The following is an 18,683-nucleotide window of genomic DNA, read 5'->3' as shown; positions in this document are numbered from 1 at the left end:
TGACATATCATCAGTAAGACATTATGCTACAAAGCAGCTACATGACATTTATAATGAAATGCATTGCGGTACTGTCCATTGATAAGTTATGTATTGTTTAAGATCAATGCTTACCTCTGCCCGGGCGCTTCCGTCCCCCTGGCACTGGAAACGACTGGAACAAAGTCAATGTTCTTTATAGTACAAGTATTTAATACTTTATAGTACAATGCCTGTATGAATCAAGCTGTGAAATCTCTTTAAGTTTAACTTTGCTGTAACCTTACATGTGTAACGATAGATTTGTAACGATTTCTAGACTCGCCCCAAGACTAACTCGCCCCAACTATTTACTACCGACTCGCCCCAAGTTAGGGGGACCGGGAATACAGGATAGCCCTTGCTTTTATGCTGTCTTAATACACATATATTCTGCTTGTAAATATTACTTTATATGCTAACAAAACCTCGCCGCTAAACTTCTTTTTTTGCTCGGTATTGAGCGGCGAACTCAGGATCTGCGGGCAGGCCCGGTCGGCATGTCGGCCCGCCCGCTTTATTTTTTGATAATTTTTGCCCGGACTGGCAGGGCTCTTTCGTCACTACAGTGGCAAGCTTTATTGACAAATATAACAGAAGTATTTTAGCATATGTAACATAGTTTCATAACATAATATGTGTATTAATTTGAGATACTTGAGATTACAGTGAGCGGCGCGCGGCGCACACCCCCGGGCCGACATGCAACATATACCCGCCAGCGCGCTAGCGCCCCGGCGTTGATCGGGCGTTTATTGTCAAACCGAAGAGAACGTTAAAATTAGAGTGACGAGATTTTGTTAGCATTAAAGTTATATCTAAAATTTGGATATACGTGTGTTAAAGCAGTATAAAAGCAAGGGCTATCCTGTATTCCCGGTCCCCGTAACTTGGGGCGAGTCGGTAATAAATAGTTGGGGCGAGTTAGTCTTGGGGCGAGTTGACCTGTTACCATTTGTAACACTGTAAGTAACTGACAGATACAAATTTTACCTGTGGCAAGCAAGTTACTATTCTGAAGAAATTAGCTCTTCTATATGACATAGAAAGTGCACTACAAAGTAAATTGTATGATAATGATATGATGAAATATCGTCTGTATGTGCTTATTTTTTGTCAAAAGTAATAATGATCACGCTGATGTGTCATTCATCAAATTTACTTGCTGTGTTTTACCTCAAAAGAGGGAGGGCGAACGAAGCGACCACATATCAATACAGTCGTATTTTACGAGCAATTGACACCATACGTAAAGACCTGTGATCCAGTATGCTTTACTTACCATTCTGGACAGCGAGAGCTCTTCACTACGGACAGGAATGGGAGAAAAAACGATTATCTTTTACGTGCAAGAAATTTTATCTCCAACCGACGCCATGTTTGTATACAAACTGAAGGTCAGAGGTCATACAGAACTACCCATGATGCTTCACGGTAAGCACTACAAGAACAGGTGAACAAACTTTCTGAACAAAAACTTCGCCGTGGGTGGCCTCTTCTGCGATGAAGACAATTACACAATGAAATGGGGTCGCACAAATTGGTGTTAGTCCGTGTAAGAATGCTATTCCATGTTCGATCTGCTGGGTCAACTAAGGCCACGGCAGTTACCTTGACGACCAGCAAGCATTTTCTTCTTGTTGATATTCCAGAACATTCATATGTAGAAAACCAAGATAGGAAGCACACTGAGTTTTCTAGCGCTCTATTCATTTCTTGAGGTAACGTTACTCAAGTACCGCTGACAAGCCAAAAGAGATCGACCAGCATGAGTCAGAAGATGGCACAGATGAGTTCCTAGTCAAGTTTTAACCTTGGGTGTAGTCAGTAGTGTGTAAGTTTTCTTAGTCCAAATGTGAGGTACAGTCAAACCTGTATTAGGGGCCACCTCTACAGAGGGGCCACCTGTCCATAGTGGCCACTTTTTGTCGGTCCCTTGGGTATTTTATCTACAAGTTGCCACCTCTATACAGAGGCCACCTGTCTATTGTGGCCAAATTTGTCCGGTCCCTTGAGTGGCCGCTATAGACAGGTTTGACTGTACTTGGTTTATAACGTTAACCTGACCTTCAGTTATATCAAAGAAGTCACAGTCAAACTGTTATCATGTCTGCAGGTTCCTTGTTCTTTCCTTTTTCAATCTCCTAGCATGCTGTATGCTTTTTTTGGATGGATTACATGTAAGTTACATGAAGGTTGTAACGTTAACATTATTTTTCTTAAAGCATGAGTTTGTATGTTTAGCATGTGGTTGTAGCTTTCTTTGCAAACACTTGTAACTTTATGTTTCTTTCTGATCAGCATGTTCCCATGATTTGAGAAAATGGGCTATGGTAGCTTTCATTACTTATTCAGGACTCTTGATATTAATGGATATACTAGTAACATTAATTAACAGTTAATATGTTACTGTCTATATTTATTATGTTTACTAATGCTAGTAAGGCACACACCGGTCGGGCTGTTTGCGGAAACGAAAAATTAAAGTTTATAACAATAAAGATGTATATGGCATGCTGTTGAACTATTTTTGGTCCGTTTTGTGGTTTTGTTGTCTTTTATATCATACTTTTCGTGCCCCAAAACTGCCCGGCCGGGTCCTTGTGTGGAAATGTGACGTTAGCCTAACTAGGCACTCATAACTCTTCCACAGTATTTTGAGATGATGTCAATTTATCTTCTGGCTTAATATCAAAAGGCACAGCAGCTGTAACTTTGTGTATTTACGACTATGAAGTCAAAGTGTGCATCTCACAAACCTTGCAAAGAAACACAGAGACAAGAGAACACCTTAGATACACAACTTCTTCACTTCTTTTATTACATGACAGATAACAGAAAAACTTGACAGAAGCTTGCTCCTGCTCCATGTGTGACACTTCCTCATATCTCTACAATTTAGTGTGATAGTCTCGAAAGGTGTCATAAGAGATTTCTTCCCTATTCCCAACTTTTTGGAGGGAAATTGCCCACATGACCTCAGAATATAACAAACGTAAGCTGCGAGGTAACAATGTCTGCTTACGTGAAGAGTACAAAAATCCCTGGGCCAATCCACATAGAAACATGTTTTAATCATCAAAACAAAGTTAATTATCTGTAGGCTCTGTATGGCTTTGGTATCAACCCAGAAAGAAAGAGAAAGCTCTTAATTAAGAAAGTACACTGCTTTATATACTCTGACAACACAGTAACATAAACATTCCTTACAGTTTGTCTTCTGTGCAATTTCATGTTATTAGAAGTCTTGCTTAAACAGATGAAAGCATATCATACCACATCAATATTTAACACATAAATGCCTGTTTTTAGAAAACATTTGCACACATGCAGACACTTCTTCACATTAGTGAATAGAACACATACACAAAAACACACATAGTTAAAATATCTGAACACATCTGACAACGAAACGTTCGCCTCTCAGTAAGATTTACAATATTCATTATCAACAAACCTCCTGAAAGTATTTCTATACATATTTGGCAAAATTTTGACTTTACAATTTTAACAAGGAGTGGGTATTTCCCCACACAATCCTGTTTCTATAGGCTGTTTATATGAAACATAGCTGATTTTAGTAACGTCATGTTTATTCACAGGACCATTTGATGAAAACACACAACAAACACAAGGACTAAACCAAAGGGTATAAACTAATCACAGAGCCTATAACACTTTTACAAAGGGGTCTTAACTAATCACAAAGCACTAACTACATAGAAATTTTAGAAGTGAACAAATCTAAATCAAAGGGACACCATAATAAAAAATAATCTATGTTAGATTTAAAACTGTGAGTGTGAGGCATCTTTCCTTTTCAGTCCATCTTCGGTTTGAACTTGCTCTCAGACTTTGTTGGGTATTACTTCCCCTTGAGTAACAATCAAGCCTAACATCTACATTTCACTGTCACATTCCTTATTACATTTTTACAAACTCCTCTTCATGTCCCTGGGCTTGTCTTCACTAGTTACCTTCCTCAAGACACGTCCTTTTTTCTGATTTCTTGACCGTTATTTTCTCAACTGCAAGTTCTAAAAAAGATAACCAAGGCTGCATGAGTGTAGCCCTCCTAGATAAAGCCAGATATACCCTTTGTCATTACATACAGGAGAGGCAATTCAGGTTGGTCTACTGTACTGTTCTTGTACCATGTTTTCCTTATTTGGCAGTACACAGAAGGTTTATCAACAGTTTGTGGTCAGTTGACAAAGACTTCTAGGAAAGTGTAGAAGATGAACACGATGACGTCTTCGCTAGTCCTCGAAGTCCAACATGGCGTCTAGCTCGCTAGCCAGATCATCGAACATGCTGCCAATGTCGTCCAGAACATTCCCCGTACTGGTCACCGCTTTCACCACCTCTTCAAGTTTCCTGGAATGACACAGTGTGAACTTTTAGTTACACTACAATCAATACCAAAGTTTTAGCAATCTTAAACATAGAAAAATAGTGACTAGTTTATTTGTGCATATTGCATCTTTTTCAACATATTCTATTCAAGGCCTGAAGGATTTTACAACTTTGGAGTATGAATGAAATGCAGGACTTGACATGATTATTCTCAAAACAAAAATTCTAAATGATCTATCATAGAAGTACAAATCATTGAGTAAAGTACATGTAGCATCTTTTGACACGACATAAGGGGTTGCTTCTATTCACCTTAGAAAAAATTACAGATTAATAGAACATATACTATCTAAGTGTTACCTCTCAGAATATGAACTGAACTGAACTATCACATCGATGAAGGTTAGATGTCCAGGTAGTAACTTACTCAAGCAACTGGATAGATACGTAAATCTGTATATTACAAATTTGTAAATTATAAATCTATCAAATTGATTCAGTGACTGTTAATTATATCTTGAGTACAACTTGTCCTTTTATTATGGGACTTACTCTGCATCATCCTCACTTGCTCCCCGGGCCACCTGTCTGGGTCCTGCCAGTGCAGCTGCAGGTGGGGCTTTAGGTGCTGGAGGAGGGGGGGCTGCTTTCACTGGGGCTGCAGCAGCTGCAGCTAACAAACAAGCACAAACATTTAGTATTTGTTGTGTAAGTGTACATTTTCACTGGAGTTTGCATACATGTACATGTTGTATATTTAATAAGTCACTGCACAGACATGGTTGACACTCACCAATACATTTTTTCAAGTGTTACAATTTGTCACCAGTTCTACGAGCAACTGAAAGAACTGATCAGCAGATGTCAGAGAGAAGACAGTTTGTCAGTTAAGAAAAGCAACAACAGCTGATCCTCACCTTTCTTCTTGTCTTCTGGAAGGCACTTCTCTAGTTGCTTTATCTTTGTGGCAAACGTTGCGTCGGAGGTGTTCCCTGTGGTGTGGTAGGGTGCCCCAATTGGATGGGGGTGCTGGTCCAGGTTGGCAGGGATAATGCCCTTGGGTGACAGAAGCCCTCCAGCCTGACTGATAGCAGAAGGGCCTGCTCTCTGCATGGTGGGAGGAGCAGGGGCAGGTTTGATGGATTTCAGCGAGGGCTTCTTTGGAGAAAGTGGTTTCACTGGCGACACCTGACCAGACACATTCACTATCTTCTCCTGCCGCACACTTGACCTTAGTGCCTTGACGTCCTGACCCTTGACCTCCTGCGGAGGGTTTGGTGGAGGCGGTGGCAGCTTTTCCCCTCGTGTTATGGAGGCGGACCTCTTTGGGCTGTTGGCAGGTTTTGGGGCGACAGCTGGCTTGTGAGACGGTGACTTGTCCACAGGGGAGACAGGAGGGGTACTAGAGGACATTGACCTGGAGCTGACCCCATCCTTCTTCCCAAGATCCAAGCTGCTAATGATGCTCCCCACACTCCGACTCTGAGTGTCAATTAGGGGCTCTGGGCTGAGGTCCTGCGCTTGCTCTGTTTCAGGCTTGCCATCCCCTTCACTACTACTTGTAGTTCTGGCAGAGTTTGTCCGGGGGCGCTGCTTAATTGTGAGGTTGCCCTCCTCTGCGAATGGCAGTGAGGTTACTGAGGAAGTAGAGTCTCTTTTGCTTGGCTCTTTTTCTTTGTCACTTTTCACAAATATGTTATTAGACACAGGGTTAGCACTAACTTCTGATGAGTCTCTCGGGGAGCCAGTATCCCCCTCGTCACTATCTAAAGCGTTTAGTCTCATGGATGGACTTGGAGCATTCGCTCTCACACTGTCAGTTCTTCCTTTTGCAACACCTTTGCTTTCTTTCTCCTTTCCATTTGGTGCTTTTGGCTGTTTTGATTCAGAAGCGACAGGTCCAAGTTTCTGTGCTAAAGCTGACACAGCCTGTTTGGGTGGAACTCCGTTCTCTGTACTGTTTTGGGTGCTTATCTTTTCATCAGTTTCAGTTTTTGTTGCTTCCTGCGCTTTCTTTTCCTTCAGATTTCTCAGCCACACAGGCTGTTTTTCATATTCCTTCTGTTTTTCCTCCTCCTCTCTGATCTTTTCCTGTTTTTTCTGCTTTATCTTTTTAATCCAGTCTGGCTCATCCTGTGTTGAAGAGGCTGGCACAGTGTCATGTTTCAAACTCTCTTTCCTCTCCAGAGTTTTACTCTGAACCGGTTTCTGCAGAGTGCTCGGAGGTGACTCTTTCTTGGGTTGCACCAAGGCAGGAGGGGTGGGCACAGGAACCTGGCCCAAAGAATTAGTCCTTTGCCTTTCTTGAGAATTCTGCCTTTTGATCGTACCTGTACCCTCCTGCACCTCTGCTGTTTGGTACATCCCAAGCTTTTTGGAACTTTCCAACATGGCTGCAATACTTCTGACATCTCTCGCCTCGTCCTGACTCTCAGGGGAACTACCGTTCTCCCCATTACTAACATGAAGATCTACATTGTCCTGTGAGGACTGTGCCACAGGATGTGAAACATGCACAGGACTAGACGACACAGGAATTGGTGGGATATGCACCTGACTGTAGTTGGCGTAACAAGCCTGGTTGACTACTTGTGGCAGTTCCATCCCAGGTTGGGGTGGTGGTGGTGGAGGAGGCAGGTGGTTTGGCTTCCCCGACAAGGTGCTTATAGCGGGTGTTTCCGATATCTTGGAGTTCCCACGTTTTGGTGGAGGAGGGGCCGGTTTCTTCCCCTTCCCTCCGACAGAGAAGGATGTGCTTCGTGCGACGGGAGCGGTGGACTTCTGCTGCAAGGACTGTTCGTCCGTGCTGTTACGGAAGCTCTGTGAGCGTGCCACGCCGCTGTAGGACACGCCGGGTCGGACAGTGATCCCCTCGAAGCTCCCCTGGGAACTCCTGTCTCCCGGCTGGAACTGTCCAGCTGAGTAGAAGCCAGAATCAGAGTCAGAACTGGAAGGGGGTCTACCTGCTGATGACATGACAATAAAACATGCACTTCCTTAGATGATGGGTGAATTTATATCAATGCTTTTAGCTATAAAATGTATGTCGATGAAGGTCAGACATCAGGGTAATAAGATACGCTAAAAAAGCAGTTACTCAAGCAATTGGATTTGATTTTGGAAATGGTCAGACGTCAAGTGTCATTGACAAAAGACAACGGATGGCTGTCTGAAACATCTGACCATTTCCAAAATCATATCCAGTTGCTTGAGTAACCAATGCTTTTACTTAGTTTTAGCTCTCATGTCATACACTGCCATAATATCATCAAGAGAGTTTTTCTCACTTTCAACAGAAAATTAACTCCAATGTTTTGGAATGATGTAATTTCAACACATTTCCAATCAAAAATGTCAAGATACACTGATTTTTTTCCATCCTGAACATCAATATTCATGATAGAATGAGTGATAATGACAAGAGTCCTGTTCACTTCTCCTGATGTCTTAAAGTAAGCATGAGATTGAACTTCACTTGCTTTACCTTGCATGATGAGGTTGACTGATAATGATGATGATGATGTCTTAAGCAAGCAAAAAAGATGAAATCCAATGTTATCAACATGTATTACCTGCACCTGAAAACGAGCTGAGAACAGGCACCCTGACAGGCGATCTGTTCAGGCTGGCTGCAGTTTTGGAAGACTTCCCCAAGGTGGCGTACTTCTTCTGCTCGGCCGTGTCCTGTTGCGCCTCGTCTATCCTCAACTCGTTCTCTTGACGCTCTGCCTGCTGGAACTCCTCTGTACCTTCACGGGAAATCAGGTTACAGTGGTTGTAAATCTGATTTTCTGCTCTCTTTGGTACATATGGTAATTGGATTCCGTCAGGGCAACATGGAAATTACCGGTGTTATCATATCAAGTTCACATATGTTTGTTAAACTCTGACTGGGCTCTGTCACTGAACATACTGTAGTCTGTACACTACACAATCGGGGTTAATTTAGTTGCGCCAGCATCTAGCATCTAGAAATACTTAACAAGTAGACTTGATGTTCTTTCTTTTTCATAATTGTTCCAAAGAATGAAAGCTTGTTGGGAGGAAAGCTAAAGGGCCACCCCCCCCCCCCCCCCCCCCCCCACTGTTATGGTGTAGATTTGGCAGTAAGAAATCTACTGTCTTCAGGTGCAACTATCCAGGCATTGTGAAGGAACAGCAAAACACCACTGACCTACAAACGCATCAGCATTGTCTGACAACATGGAGGAGATGCTCTCGTTGCTGAGCACACTGTGTCTGTTGGAGCTGGAGCTGGCCTCCCCCGTAAGGTCAATGCCATGGTCTGTGTTCTCCTTGAAGGTCGAGAAGGTCGTTTGGGTGGGCCTCTCTTCTAGAACCATCTGTCAGTCATATAGGGAATTAGAGTCAATCATCATGCTGTGTCTTTTATGTGATAGATACATGAACTTACTCTATCAAGAAGTTAGACTTCTTTGCACAGTTTGACTTTGATGTTTTGTTGCATGTGCTATATTTTTATGAATATCCAGTGTACTTTATCTGCCACTTTGTATCATGAATGCCCCGCATACTACTGGTAGTTACACAATAATTTTTGCATCACTGTGTACTTCATATACTATAAATATGGCCCAAAACACTGACTTTTGAGAACTAGGTAAGAAACGTACATCTGTTTATTATGTACATATACATGAACCATTTGGGGGGAAAAGGATGAGGTCGACTCATTAAATGCCACATGGTAACAACTGCAAATGCCACAAACAGGAAGGATGGACAGAGAACAGTCAAAAGAAGGAACTTTGATTTGATGCAGAACAATCACAGTGGGACAGAGGATTGCTGGTATTTATGTATATAAAGTTTACAGAAACATGTACACGGTACAAAAGAAGAGGACAACAACACAACTGGGTACAAGGACAACAGAAGAGGGAAGGAGGGTCACACTTACATTTACCTGGGTTTGCACCTTGTCAGGCTGGGACTCGATGGTGAGGATCTCCAGCGTCTGCTGTGGCACGCGGGGCGCCATGCGCTGTGACGGGAGCGAGATCTCGTTCCTGTCCACCTGCGGGAGGATTCCTCGCTGGATCTGCGACAGTTTGTGCACTGCCAGCATCAACTTCTTTTGATGTCCTGTAGTAATGAACAAATCTCTCTCATTTCCATGCCTCAAAAAGTCTGGACATCTTTTTAAGATACTTAAGACAGATACAAGGACTTGCCGATAAGGTTGAACTTTCCCTCTCTGTAGTACTTTCCCTTAGTACATGTATATGTAGTAGAGACCAGTGAAAAAACAGTTGGAATCTCAGTGATCACTAGTCTTGTTAACAAAACAATTGAAGCTCAACTGCAAAGCAACCTTTTTCTTTGAGCTACATCATGTACATGTAACAGAGGCAGTGTCTGATATTCAAATTTGACTCCAAGCCTAACCATTTAGGGAAGTGACTTAGATACGGTAAACAATAGTACACAAGCGGGTCAGAGATGTTAAGGTTGGAGTCAGATTTGAACATCAGACACTGCCTGTGTAGAAATGCTTGTAGTAAATAACATCATGCCATGTACATGTATCTCAAGAGAAAGTGACTTGTATACTGTACATACCCAGCTTTGTGATACCAATCTCTTGGAGATCCTCCCATGTGATGTCTGTGATGAAGTCGATGGCATCGTAGCCATTCTCCACCAGGGTAGAGTGGTACTGTTCCAGCCCCATGGCTCCCAGCCACTCCAGAACATCATGCTGGAAATTCACAACAACAATCAGAAAAGAATTCCATAATGCTAGTTCACCTTTATCCACGAGGTAGCATATATCCATCATTTTTAGAAGTTGAGTATTTAGGAATACCAAGTTGATGGACGATGGTTTTCAATAGCTATACAGCCAACATATTGCAGTTTGAAACCACCATAAGTCGACTTGATATCCCCCAATACCCTAATTTTAAACAAATATAGGCTCCCCTAGCATTACCATAATAAAAGCAGACTATGGCAACCAGATACCCTTAATTCAAGTCTTCAATGAAACCTTTAAGCTGCTAGGAATAAGAACTTCCAGCTAGCCACTGACAGAAATGAATTCTGGGAAAAGAAACTACAGCGAGCCAATGGCAGAAAAGAAGTACACTTGAAACAACTATCCACGAAGATTGCAATTTTTTTCTTTTGCTCCTTAACATTCCAAAATGGTGTTTGTCATCTTGTCTATCTGCCAAAAGTAATGGATTATCTTTCAACTCAATCTGGCTATCCTACTGCAATTTCCTCCTGCAGACCATACACAATATATCATGCTGAGAGTGAATGTCAGGAAGTTGTAAAATCTTGCCATCACCCTAACGTTGAGAGGTATTTTGGCAGAAGTCCACCCTTATTTCATTGGTAATCCTCTTTCCTGAAACTGCCATATTGACACCCCACAGAGATGACCTGTTGTAATATAATTTCCAGGCCTTATCTGGATGTTGATTGTTATTTGTCCATTAGGAAAGGGAAGGAGACGTGCAGTACCGGCTTGTAGTCTGGCAGTCCGTCTGGTATGTGGAGGTTGGTGATCTCATGAGCCAACTTTTTCCTATGGCCAGGCTTGGTCACTCCTACTGCATTCAGGTCCTGCGATGGAAAAGTATGGAACATTCAAGATAACACAGTCCCAACCGATAAAAAAAGAAGTCTGCAATACGTTTCTCTTCAATGAGCTTTCCAGTAGTACCATTTCTCAACATTCATTCTATTTCTGTAATAAGATGTTCACTTTTTCATATCTTTGAATTACTTCACTCAACTCAAGGTCCCTTTAAAGTTTAAAAATCTACCATCCAATTAGTAGTCCAGATTTAAGACCTGTCATGTTGATTCACTGCACCCAAGTTTTTCATGAAACCTATTCTTCATGTAATAAAAGCAAGAAAAAGTTCTATTAACCACTCTAAATGCAAAGTAAAAGCTGCACATACTAACACAGACAGAGATATATGGCATGACTAGCTGGCGACGCCTAATTGTAATCATGGCTCCTTGCCAAGCACTTGAGACCAGTGAGTGCACTTGAACACAGTGCCAATACTATCTGGTCAGGAAAACCTTTGGCAAATGCCAGATGCAATTATAAGCTACATGAGCATTGAACAATATTTTTCACTCTTACTAGCTTATGAGTTTTAACCCATTTATAAATGTCAGGGCCAACAAGAACTAGACTAAGGCACTGGGAGGGTTTAAAGGTTTAAAATAATCTGCTACAATCTTATCAAAGGAGATGTCTCACCTCAGGGGTCATCCTGCTGATGGTAGGGAAGTCGTAACCTGCACTTATGAAATTATTGGTGTACTGCTGAAGTCCAAACTCATACAGCCAGCTGTAGATAGTCTCTGCATCCTGGAAGAGACACATTTTGTTTCATATTCTGAATACTCACATACTGACTCAATACTGAAATATCTTACAAAATCACTTAAACTACGTAGACAGTGTATCATACTTATTCATGACCCTAATGGAGATGATAGCAGGTTTAATCATAGAAAATATTCTGGAAAGGTATTAGAATTCAGAACAATTTTCTGATGGAATGAAAAATTATGGTCTTTCACGCAGTGTATCAGTTCATAGTCATACCCCCTGCAAATTATCATCGCATTTCCATTTATGCCATACATGTACCATTAGTAAGAATATCCATGGCAATGTCTTGGAAAATCTCCCACATATGTACCGACTAAGCGCCCCCTTTCAACAGCTTTGAGGTTATGTGTACATGATTCTCTACACCAGTACACCATGCATGCTACACTGGTGTTACGGTAATAGCAAACCAGATCCTTGCAGCAATAAAAAGATAATTTCATGAAAATGATGACAATAGATATTGTCTGGTTATGATGGGGAACCTGCTGCGCTGCAGTTGAGTGATAAAAGATTGCATTTCATGGGGTATGATTTTTATCGCAGATACTGTACTGCTCCAGTTGGTATTCAGGACATTGAGTAGTCCTTTTTTCCCCTAGTATTGTATAGATGGACGATGAAATGCAACCAATGCCAGCCTTTTTAATTGCAGGTAACAGCCACTGAATCAGAACAACATGCTTGATTCAACCATTCAAGACTAATAGCTTGTCATCAGCCAACCAGAGATACCCAACCTGCAGGCATTGTCTACTATATTGACTGGTAGGCAATACATTTGTAGTAGACAATGCCTGCAGGTTTCATGTCTTGCCATTAAACTACTTGGCTCACAGCAATGAACAACTACTAACAGTTCACATCTGCAATCTATCTCCTTTGCTTTACTTGACAAATTCTCAATATGAGTATCACACATTTCTGTTAGTTTGGCCATAAATTTACGACTACTCTATACTGTTTTCAAAAAATTTAAGGCATAATCTTTATTTCTTTTTTAGGTACTGACCTGAATATGTTTATTAAAGTACACACAAAGTTGGTCTTGCTCTAGGTTTCGAAAAGTCAAGGCATAACTTTTATTTCTACTTTGATCTTTTTGCCTTGCCGCCAGGCAAGGCTTTACGCCAGCTTTCTTCCTTGGACGGACGGACGGACCTGTTAACCTTGCTCTTCCAAAGACCCTTTCAAAGGCCCTTCCAAATCGCCTTTCTCATGGACAAGTTTGACGGCTCAGGCAGACAATGGTACATCCCTGTTGAATTTTAAACCGTCCATTTTACGTATTTGTTTCTGTTTGCGGTCGGTTCTAAAAGCATTTAATATTTGGTTACATTGAATAAATGAAGCGTTTGTATGGTAAAATTCCAAATTCATTTGGAGTGACATAAAATCAAGTGCATTATCTCGCAACAAGAATTGCATTAGCTATTCATAAAGATGAAACAATTTCCAAATCAGGCTAATAAATTGTATGTGAATATATAAGTAGCCATGACGTCATCAAAACGTTGGAGAGGCCTTCCGAGACCGCAGCAAAACGCTAACGTGAGTTTAGGAGAGCGCCAGCTCAAAACGTCACACGAGAAGTCGCAATAGATAATATTTAGGATCATTTTGTTATATCGCTGTGGCTATTGACACACTGAGTGTGCCTATAGCCTAAACAGGCTATTGACACACCGAGATTCCAGCCAGCCAATCAGAGCTTGTAACATGCCTTTCCCGACATTATTTTGCCAGGCTCTCGTCTCATTACAAACTTTTCACATAAGTAACAGTTGTTTAGACATTTTTCGGAGGATTAGACATTAGAATCTTTGAATCTTGGAATGAACGGACGTATTCAAGTTATGCCTTAGATTTGGATACCTGTTAATACTAGTTGGTACTGTGAATGTTAGCATGGCGTAGTGGTTAGCGTGATTAGTCGCCACACTGCCGACCCCGGTTCGAACCCGCCTAGTGAAAGTTTTTTTTTTTCAATTGTCCTTTTACCTTTTTATAACATCCGTTTGATATAAGAATATTTTCGTCATGCGACCAGAACCATGAAAACCCACCTTTGGGACTTTTTGGTCTGCATTTTCAAGAGTGCATGTTTAGGTAACAGTTACGTTTATTTTTTTCAGCCGCAGAATCCACCCGCTACGTTCTTATTTTGGACGGTACACTTATTATTTCTTTTAAATTGGACCAGGGACCCCTGAAATAATAAAATGTGGGGTTTTCCAAGGATAAAAGCTCCTTGGGTTTTCTAACCATAATTCTGCGGTATTTTTGCTCAAAATTCACGCCGTCGAAGCATATATTTCCGCGCCGCTATGTCATCCAAACATATCGGTTGATCTCGCTATGACGCTACAAAGTTCTTTCAAAATAATGAAAGTAAAACAACAACTATAACTTCGCTTCACTTGTGATATCAGTTTTGAGGCCGCAAATTCTCCCTAACGGCAGGAATTCGTCGGCAAACACAGCTGAAAACGTGTTCCAACATGGTCACATGCGGTGTTTGCATGGTACTAAATATAGTTAGCTCATTTGCATACTTGTGACTGGCTACATGCGGCCTATACCGTAAACACGTGAAAAAGATCGTATTTTGGGTTGATGATGGGCACAGAATGCCATTTGTATTTTCAGAGTGTTGCCTTTCAAATATAATCGTAAGATTTTCTCATTTTCGTGGTTTCTAGTGTCAAAATTTTAATAATACGTATTTAGCAGACAAGCAAATTATCCTTACTGCACGCCAAGGCACAGCATTTTGCCTTGCCGGGCTTGAAGTGCCGACCTACCTTTTCCTGACGATATTCCTACCACGCGGCAAGGCACAGCTTTTTTAAAAAGATTTCTTGTTTACCTACTGATCTGAAGATGTTTATCAAACTACACACAAAGTTGGTCTTGCCTAATCTGAAACTAGGGCATGATGCCCCAGGGAGATATTCAAAGGATGAAGTTCATAAATGCTAGATAGACACTTTCCCCCCAGCCTAGGCTCATGTATTGAAAATGATGACAAATGTATTACATCAAGTGGTTTTAGCGGCCTCCTGGGCTTTACTATTGATTGAGTGCGGGATTCTGGGTCAGAGGACAGAACTGAACCCCAGGTTATGAATTACAAATTGAACTTCCTGTGATGCTTTATGGGGAGGGGGGTGATTACTTCTCTCAGAGTAATTACATGTACATGGACCTCAATAACTTTGCCTTGCTTCATTCTAGAAATGGTAAGCTAGATTCAATCAAACATACATGCATGGGAGTTGTGTATTGCTCAAAAAACTATCAACTAATTGGCCTGGGCTTTCAGTAGAGCAGAACATAATCCCTTGCAATCCTTTGATGGATTACAGCTTTTCATTCACTCGACAGGCAACATGTAAAAAAATTGTGCTTATCAGATTTGACATGAATGTATGACTATGATGCCCTCTGGCCAGGTGTTTGTCAAATAGGAAATGCAGTATGTACAAACAAGCCTATTCCTGGTAAGAGGAAAGGCATGGCATGTGGTACATACATGTATATGGACATTATTATGTACTTGTAAAAGTGGACTTAAAAACGTACATGTAACCACACTTGTGGTACATATATGAACATTTATATGTCTTGTAAAAGTGGACTTAAAAATGTTGTACATGTATACATTCAAGTTTTGCTCCAGCTTTAATGAAGGCAGAATGAATTGATTAGTAAAATGGATGGCAAGTTGGTCCAAGTATTCCATTGTACACTATCTTCACCATGTTTATATTAAAGTGTTTTCAATAAGTTTTCAATGAGGTTTGCAATACGAATCCTGTCCTTGTCATATCCCATTTGTATTGTCTCTGTTTTTGTCAGCAGGGCTAGCTAGGCACAGGCTAGTTACGCATCCCTGGCTGTGTGTACTGAACAGCCAAACCAATAAATAAATCCAAAATGTGAATAAATAATGTTGGACCCACCTTTCCCTCCATGAGCTTCATCTCTGTGGCAGGGAAGTCGGCATAGTTGTCAATGTTCCTGTACGTCCCCGAGTCACTGGACGGCCTGGTGTCACCTGGGGTGGGGAACACAAGATGGCAACATTTTAAACAGATAATATTCGGAATGATATATGCATTTCATCATCAGCTGCTTCCTTCTGTCTCTTATTTATGTCTTAAGATGAATCAGATGGATTTCAGTAAGGTAGTACATTGTATTATGATATCACCTGATTTAAATATTGTCCATACTTAAGAAAGTGCTTTAGGCTTTTTTAGCCACCGTGTTAGGACATAGACCCACTGATAAGCACAGTATGAATCAACTTAGCAGTGTACTCAAAATCAGTTCAGCTCAGAGACAGTTGCGATGGACATGATAATAGGCCTTGAAATATTGCAAATAATGAACATTCAAACAACATTCCGTTCTTTTGATAAACATATACATCTGCTCTTACACAACATTATGCTGTGCCAGGACAGCTTTTGCTTTGACCAAGGTGCTATAATAGATATCCTACTCCCACTCTTTTGACTGTGTTTTATGTAGGAAATGCATGGGTGTTAACCTAGATGGGTACGTATCATGAAAGAAGCTATCTCAAATCAATAAGCCGTTGACTTTGCTTCTCAGTTCAAGGTTAAAATGATACCAATCTGGTAAAAAGCCGCTGGTAATGGCTTTAGGCAAATGCACCACTTTTTGTAGTGAGGCAAGTAATGCATGTCCTTTTCTGCCACATCTTCCATCACAATGTAGGGACTAGGATGAGAGCAGGCTGACTGACTGGGTCAGCTCAATACCTCTCACTGCCCCAGGCACCTAATGAAATCCCTTTGCATGTTTTGTTTTAATGGAGATCTAGGGCAGTAGCCAAGACCCTTGGTCCCTGTAGCAAGACGCACTGTAGAAGACTTATAGGGGGCTACGGGGGAAGTCAGCCATTTTTCACTGGGAGAAAAATCGATAACAAAGAGTAACCGGGCTTTTTTCCCCATTTGGCAAAAATAGTTCAATTCAAAGACACCATCAGCTTAAAGCCTGTGCTGTACTTATCTGTGGCACTAAGTGTGCAGCATGGCAATTCAATATCAATGAATTTAGGAAAAAATTGTCTTGAAAAGAAGAACCATTATCAGATAGTCAGACACCTTAATATGTGTGTGATCCCAGATCACATTTGATGAGCATTCCAAATTCTACAACATTTGAGTAACCAGGAATACCTGAAACCCAAGTCCTCAGGTCTTCAGTCATAATCATGATATTCATTGATGAATGAAGCCAAGGAGACTACATTTTCGACTATTTTAAGGGCATCATTGACCAAATGTTCAACCACTATGTCTACATATTCCTACAACACATACATGCACACAGTAACACCCAGAACTTTCACATGCCTTTAGGGCTGAAAACGATCATCCATTATTCACATTCCTGGTAATACTTTATACCAGAATATCTTACATGCATGTACCTCATAAAACCGTCAATTTCAGACTTGCCGAGTAAATACCACCGGTGTGACATTGAGAAATTGCTGCATTTCCTTCCTAAGTCACAGAAGTGCAGCACTGATGAATATCATGGGACTTACATCAATGTATTCAGACATACCCTGGTGTCCCGGGGTTGATTGATATTCACAGTAATCTTCACATTTGACATTCAACATGATTCTATTACCGAAGGCTATGATGTTTATTCAGCAGTGTGCTGAAGATCCTTTACTAGTGTCTACTGGTACTGTACCAGACTAAAAAAAAATCTAATTGATACCGAGGAGGAGAAGAAAGATCCTCGTTGATACCAACTCTGTAATTGAAATGGATAAAAATCATGAAATTATGAATAAAGGAAAGTTTTCAGGTATGATTAAAAGATTAATAATACTATAGCGTATAATCAAGGAATGGTCCCATGTCATTCTGACAGGCACTGGAACCCTGTGGATTAACATATTGATTTCTTATTAAGACGTGATGGTTAAGTCATACCTGGCTTCTTGGATGTCAAAATTGATGCTTCAAACTGCAGCATGGCTGATGAATCTGCCTCATAATCCAACCACCCAGAGGGACCTCCAGAGGTTTGCGCAAACCACATCAAACAGATGGAAAACAGGGAGATCTTCTGAAGCTTATGATCTCAAATGTGATCTCAAATGAGTACGTTGCCCCTAGATCTGTGCAGATTCCTTGGTGCTAACGCTTTTCCACCAATTTAGCTGGTAGAACATCTAGACATCACAGCAGAATAAGGTCTCCATTAATCTTGTTATTTGCCCACACATCAGGCACAGTTTTGTATGGCACGTCTCTGCTTATTGCAGAAGTAGAACAGAACGCATTCTGAAAACCTCACATCATAGTAGCAGGAACACTGTTTCAAGAGTCATACATGTACCTGCAACTTTGTCTTGTCAGTTATGATCTGCAATTCTTCACAGGCACTTCAAAAACAAAGATGACAGATCCAGTCAGCTTTTTCCAGCTTCCAAAATGGCATTTCCATCAGCACACGATTTACTACCGTTCCCGAAATCCAAAATCTCCATTTAGATAGCGGTGGCGGTCACACCAAGACATAAAAGCATTCCCTGCAGCACTTTGCTCTCCATCATCCTATCTGTGGTGGGTTAACACTGCCATCTACCTACTGCCTGCAGGCACGGACGTCTCCTCTTCAACATCATGAATATCAGAACACAGACTGCATGTCGGCATTGTCAACCTTATCTCCAAACCTTTCCCAATGTCTGGCACACAGACCACTCTGGGCTCTTTGCAGTCCTATATCAATACTGACACTGTTTCCAAAGGTGACCTTTCAGCTGAAGAGCAGACATCTGCAAAACTATATCCTGAGTCCTGTGACCTAGAAAAAAGCAGCGTCGTATAGCTGCATATTTCTCTCACGCCTTTAC

The 18,683-nt window shown here is 41.2% G+C and overlaps 2 protein-coding genes across 9 annotated transcripts in view; both read right to left on the bottom strand.

Moving 5' to 3' along the window:
- LOC118428518 (fas-binding factor 1-like) overlaps positions 1 to 1,450 on the bottom strand; it is a 15,755-nt gene extending 14,305 nt beyond the window's left edge. The window contains exons 1-2 of the mRNA XM_035838607.1: positions 1,301 to 1,450; positions 115 to 154 (exon numbers count right to left, since the gene is read on the bottom strand). Of these exons, the coding sequence (XP_035694500.1) occupies positions 115 to 154; positions 1,301 to 1,303 (43 nt within the window). The 5' untranslated portion in view covers positions 1,304 to 1,450. The remainder of the gene's footprint in view (positions 1 to 114; positions 155 to 1,300) is intronic.
- Positions 1,451 to 2,809: 1,359 nt separating this feature from the next.
- The window catches only part of LOC118429627 (caskin-1-like), an 81,194-nt gene continuing 65,320 nt past the window's right edge, over positions 2,810 to 18,683 (bottom strand). For 4 of the 8 annotated variants that reach the window (XM_035840181.1, XM_035840183.1, XM_035840174.1 and 1 more), the window contains 10 exons: positions 15,730 to 15,824; positions 11,627 to 11,737; positions 10,870 to 10,971; positions 9,958 to 10,096; positions 9,296 to 9,480; positions 8,549 to 8,717; positions 7,947 to 8,123; positions 5,292 to 7,340; positions 4,927 to 5,047; positions 2,810 to 4,395 (listed from right to left, as the gene is read on the bottom strand). In XM_035840181.1, coding sequence (XP_035696074.1) covers positions 4,278 to 4,395; positions 4,927 to 5,047; positions 5,292 to 7,340; positions 7,947 to 8,123; positions 8,549 to 8,717; positions 9,296 to 9,480; positions 9,958 to 10,096; positions 10,870 to 10,971; positions 11,627 to 11,737; positions 15,730 to 15,824 — 3,266 coding nt within the window. In that variant the 3' untranslated portion in view covers positions 2,810 to 4,277. The remainder of the gene's footprint in view (positions 4,396 to 4,926; positions 5,048 to 5,291; positions 7,341 to 7,946; positions 8,124 to 8,548; positions 8,718 to 9,295; positions 9,481 to 9,957; positions 10,097 to 10,869; positions 10,972 to 11,626; positions 11,738 to 15,729; positions 15,825 to 18,683) is intronic. The other 4 variants (XM_035840180.1, XM_035840176.1, XM_035840182.1 and 1 more) reach the window with 4 other exon arrangements.

The sequence above is a fragment of the Branchiostoma floridae genome, chromosome 13 (genome assembly GCF_000003815.2).
Source record: "Branchiostoma floridae strain S238N-H82 chromosome 13, Bfl_VNyyK, whole genome shotgun sequence".
NCBI classification, from domain to species: domain Eukaryota; kingdom Metazoa; phylum Chordata; class Leptocardii; order Amphioxiformes; family Branchiostomatidae; genus Branchiostoma; species Branchiostoma floridae.
This window is presented reverse-complemented; position numbering and strand designations above follow the sequence as displayed.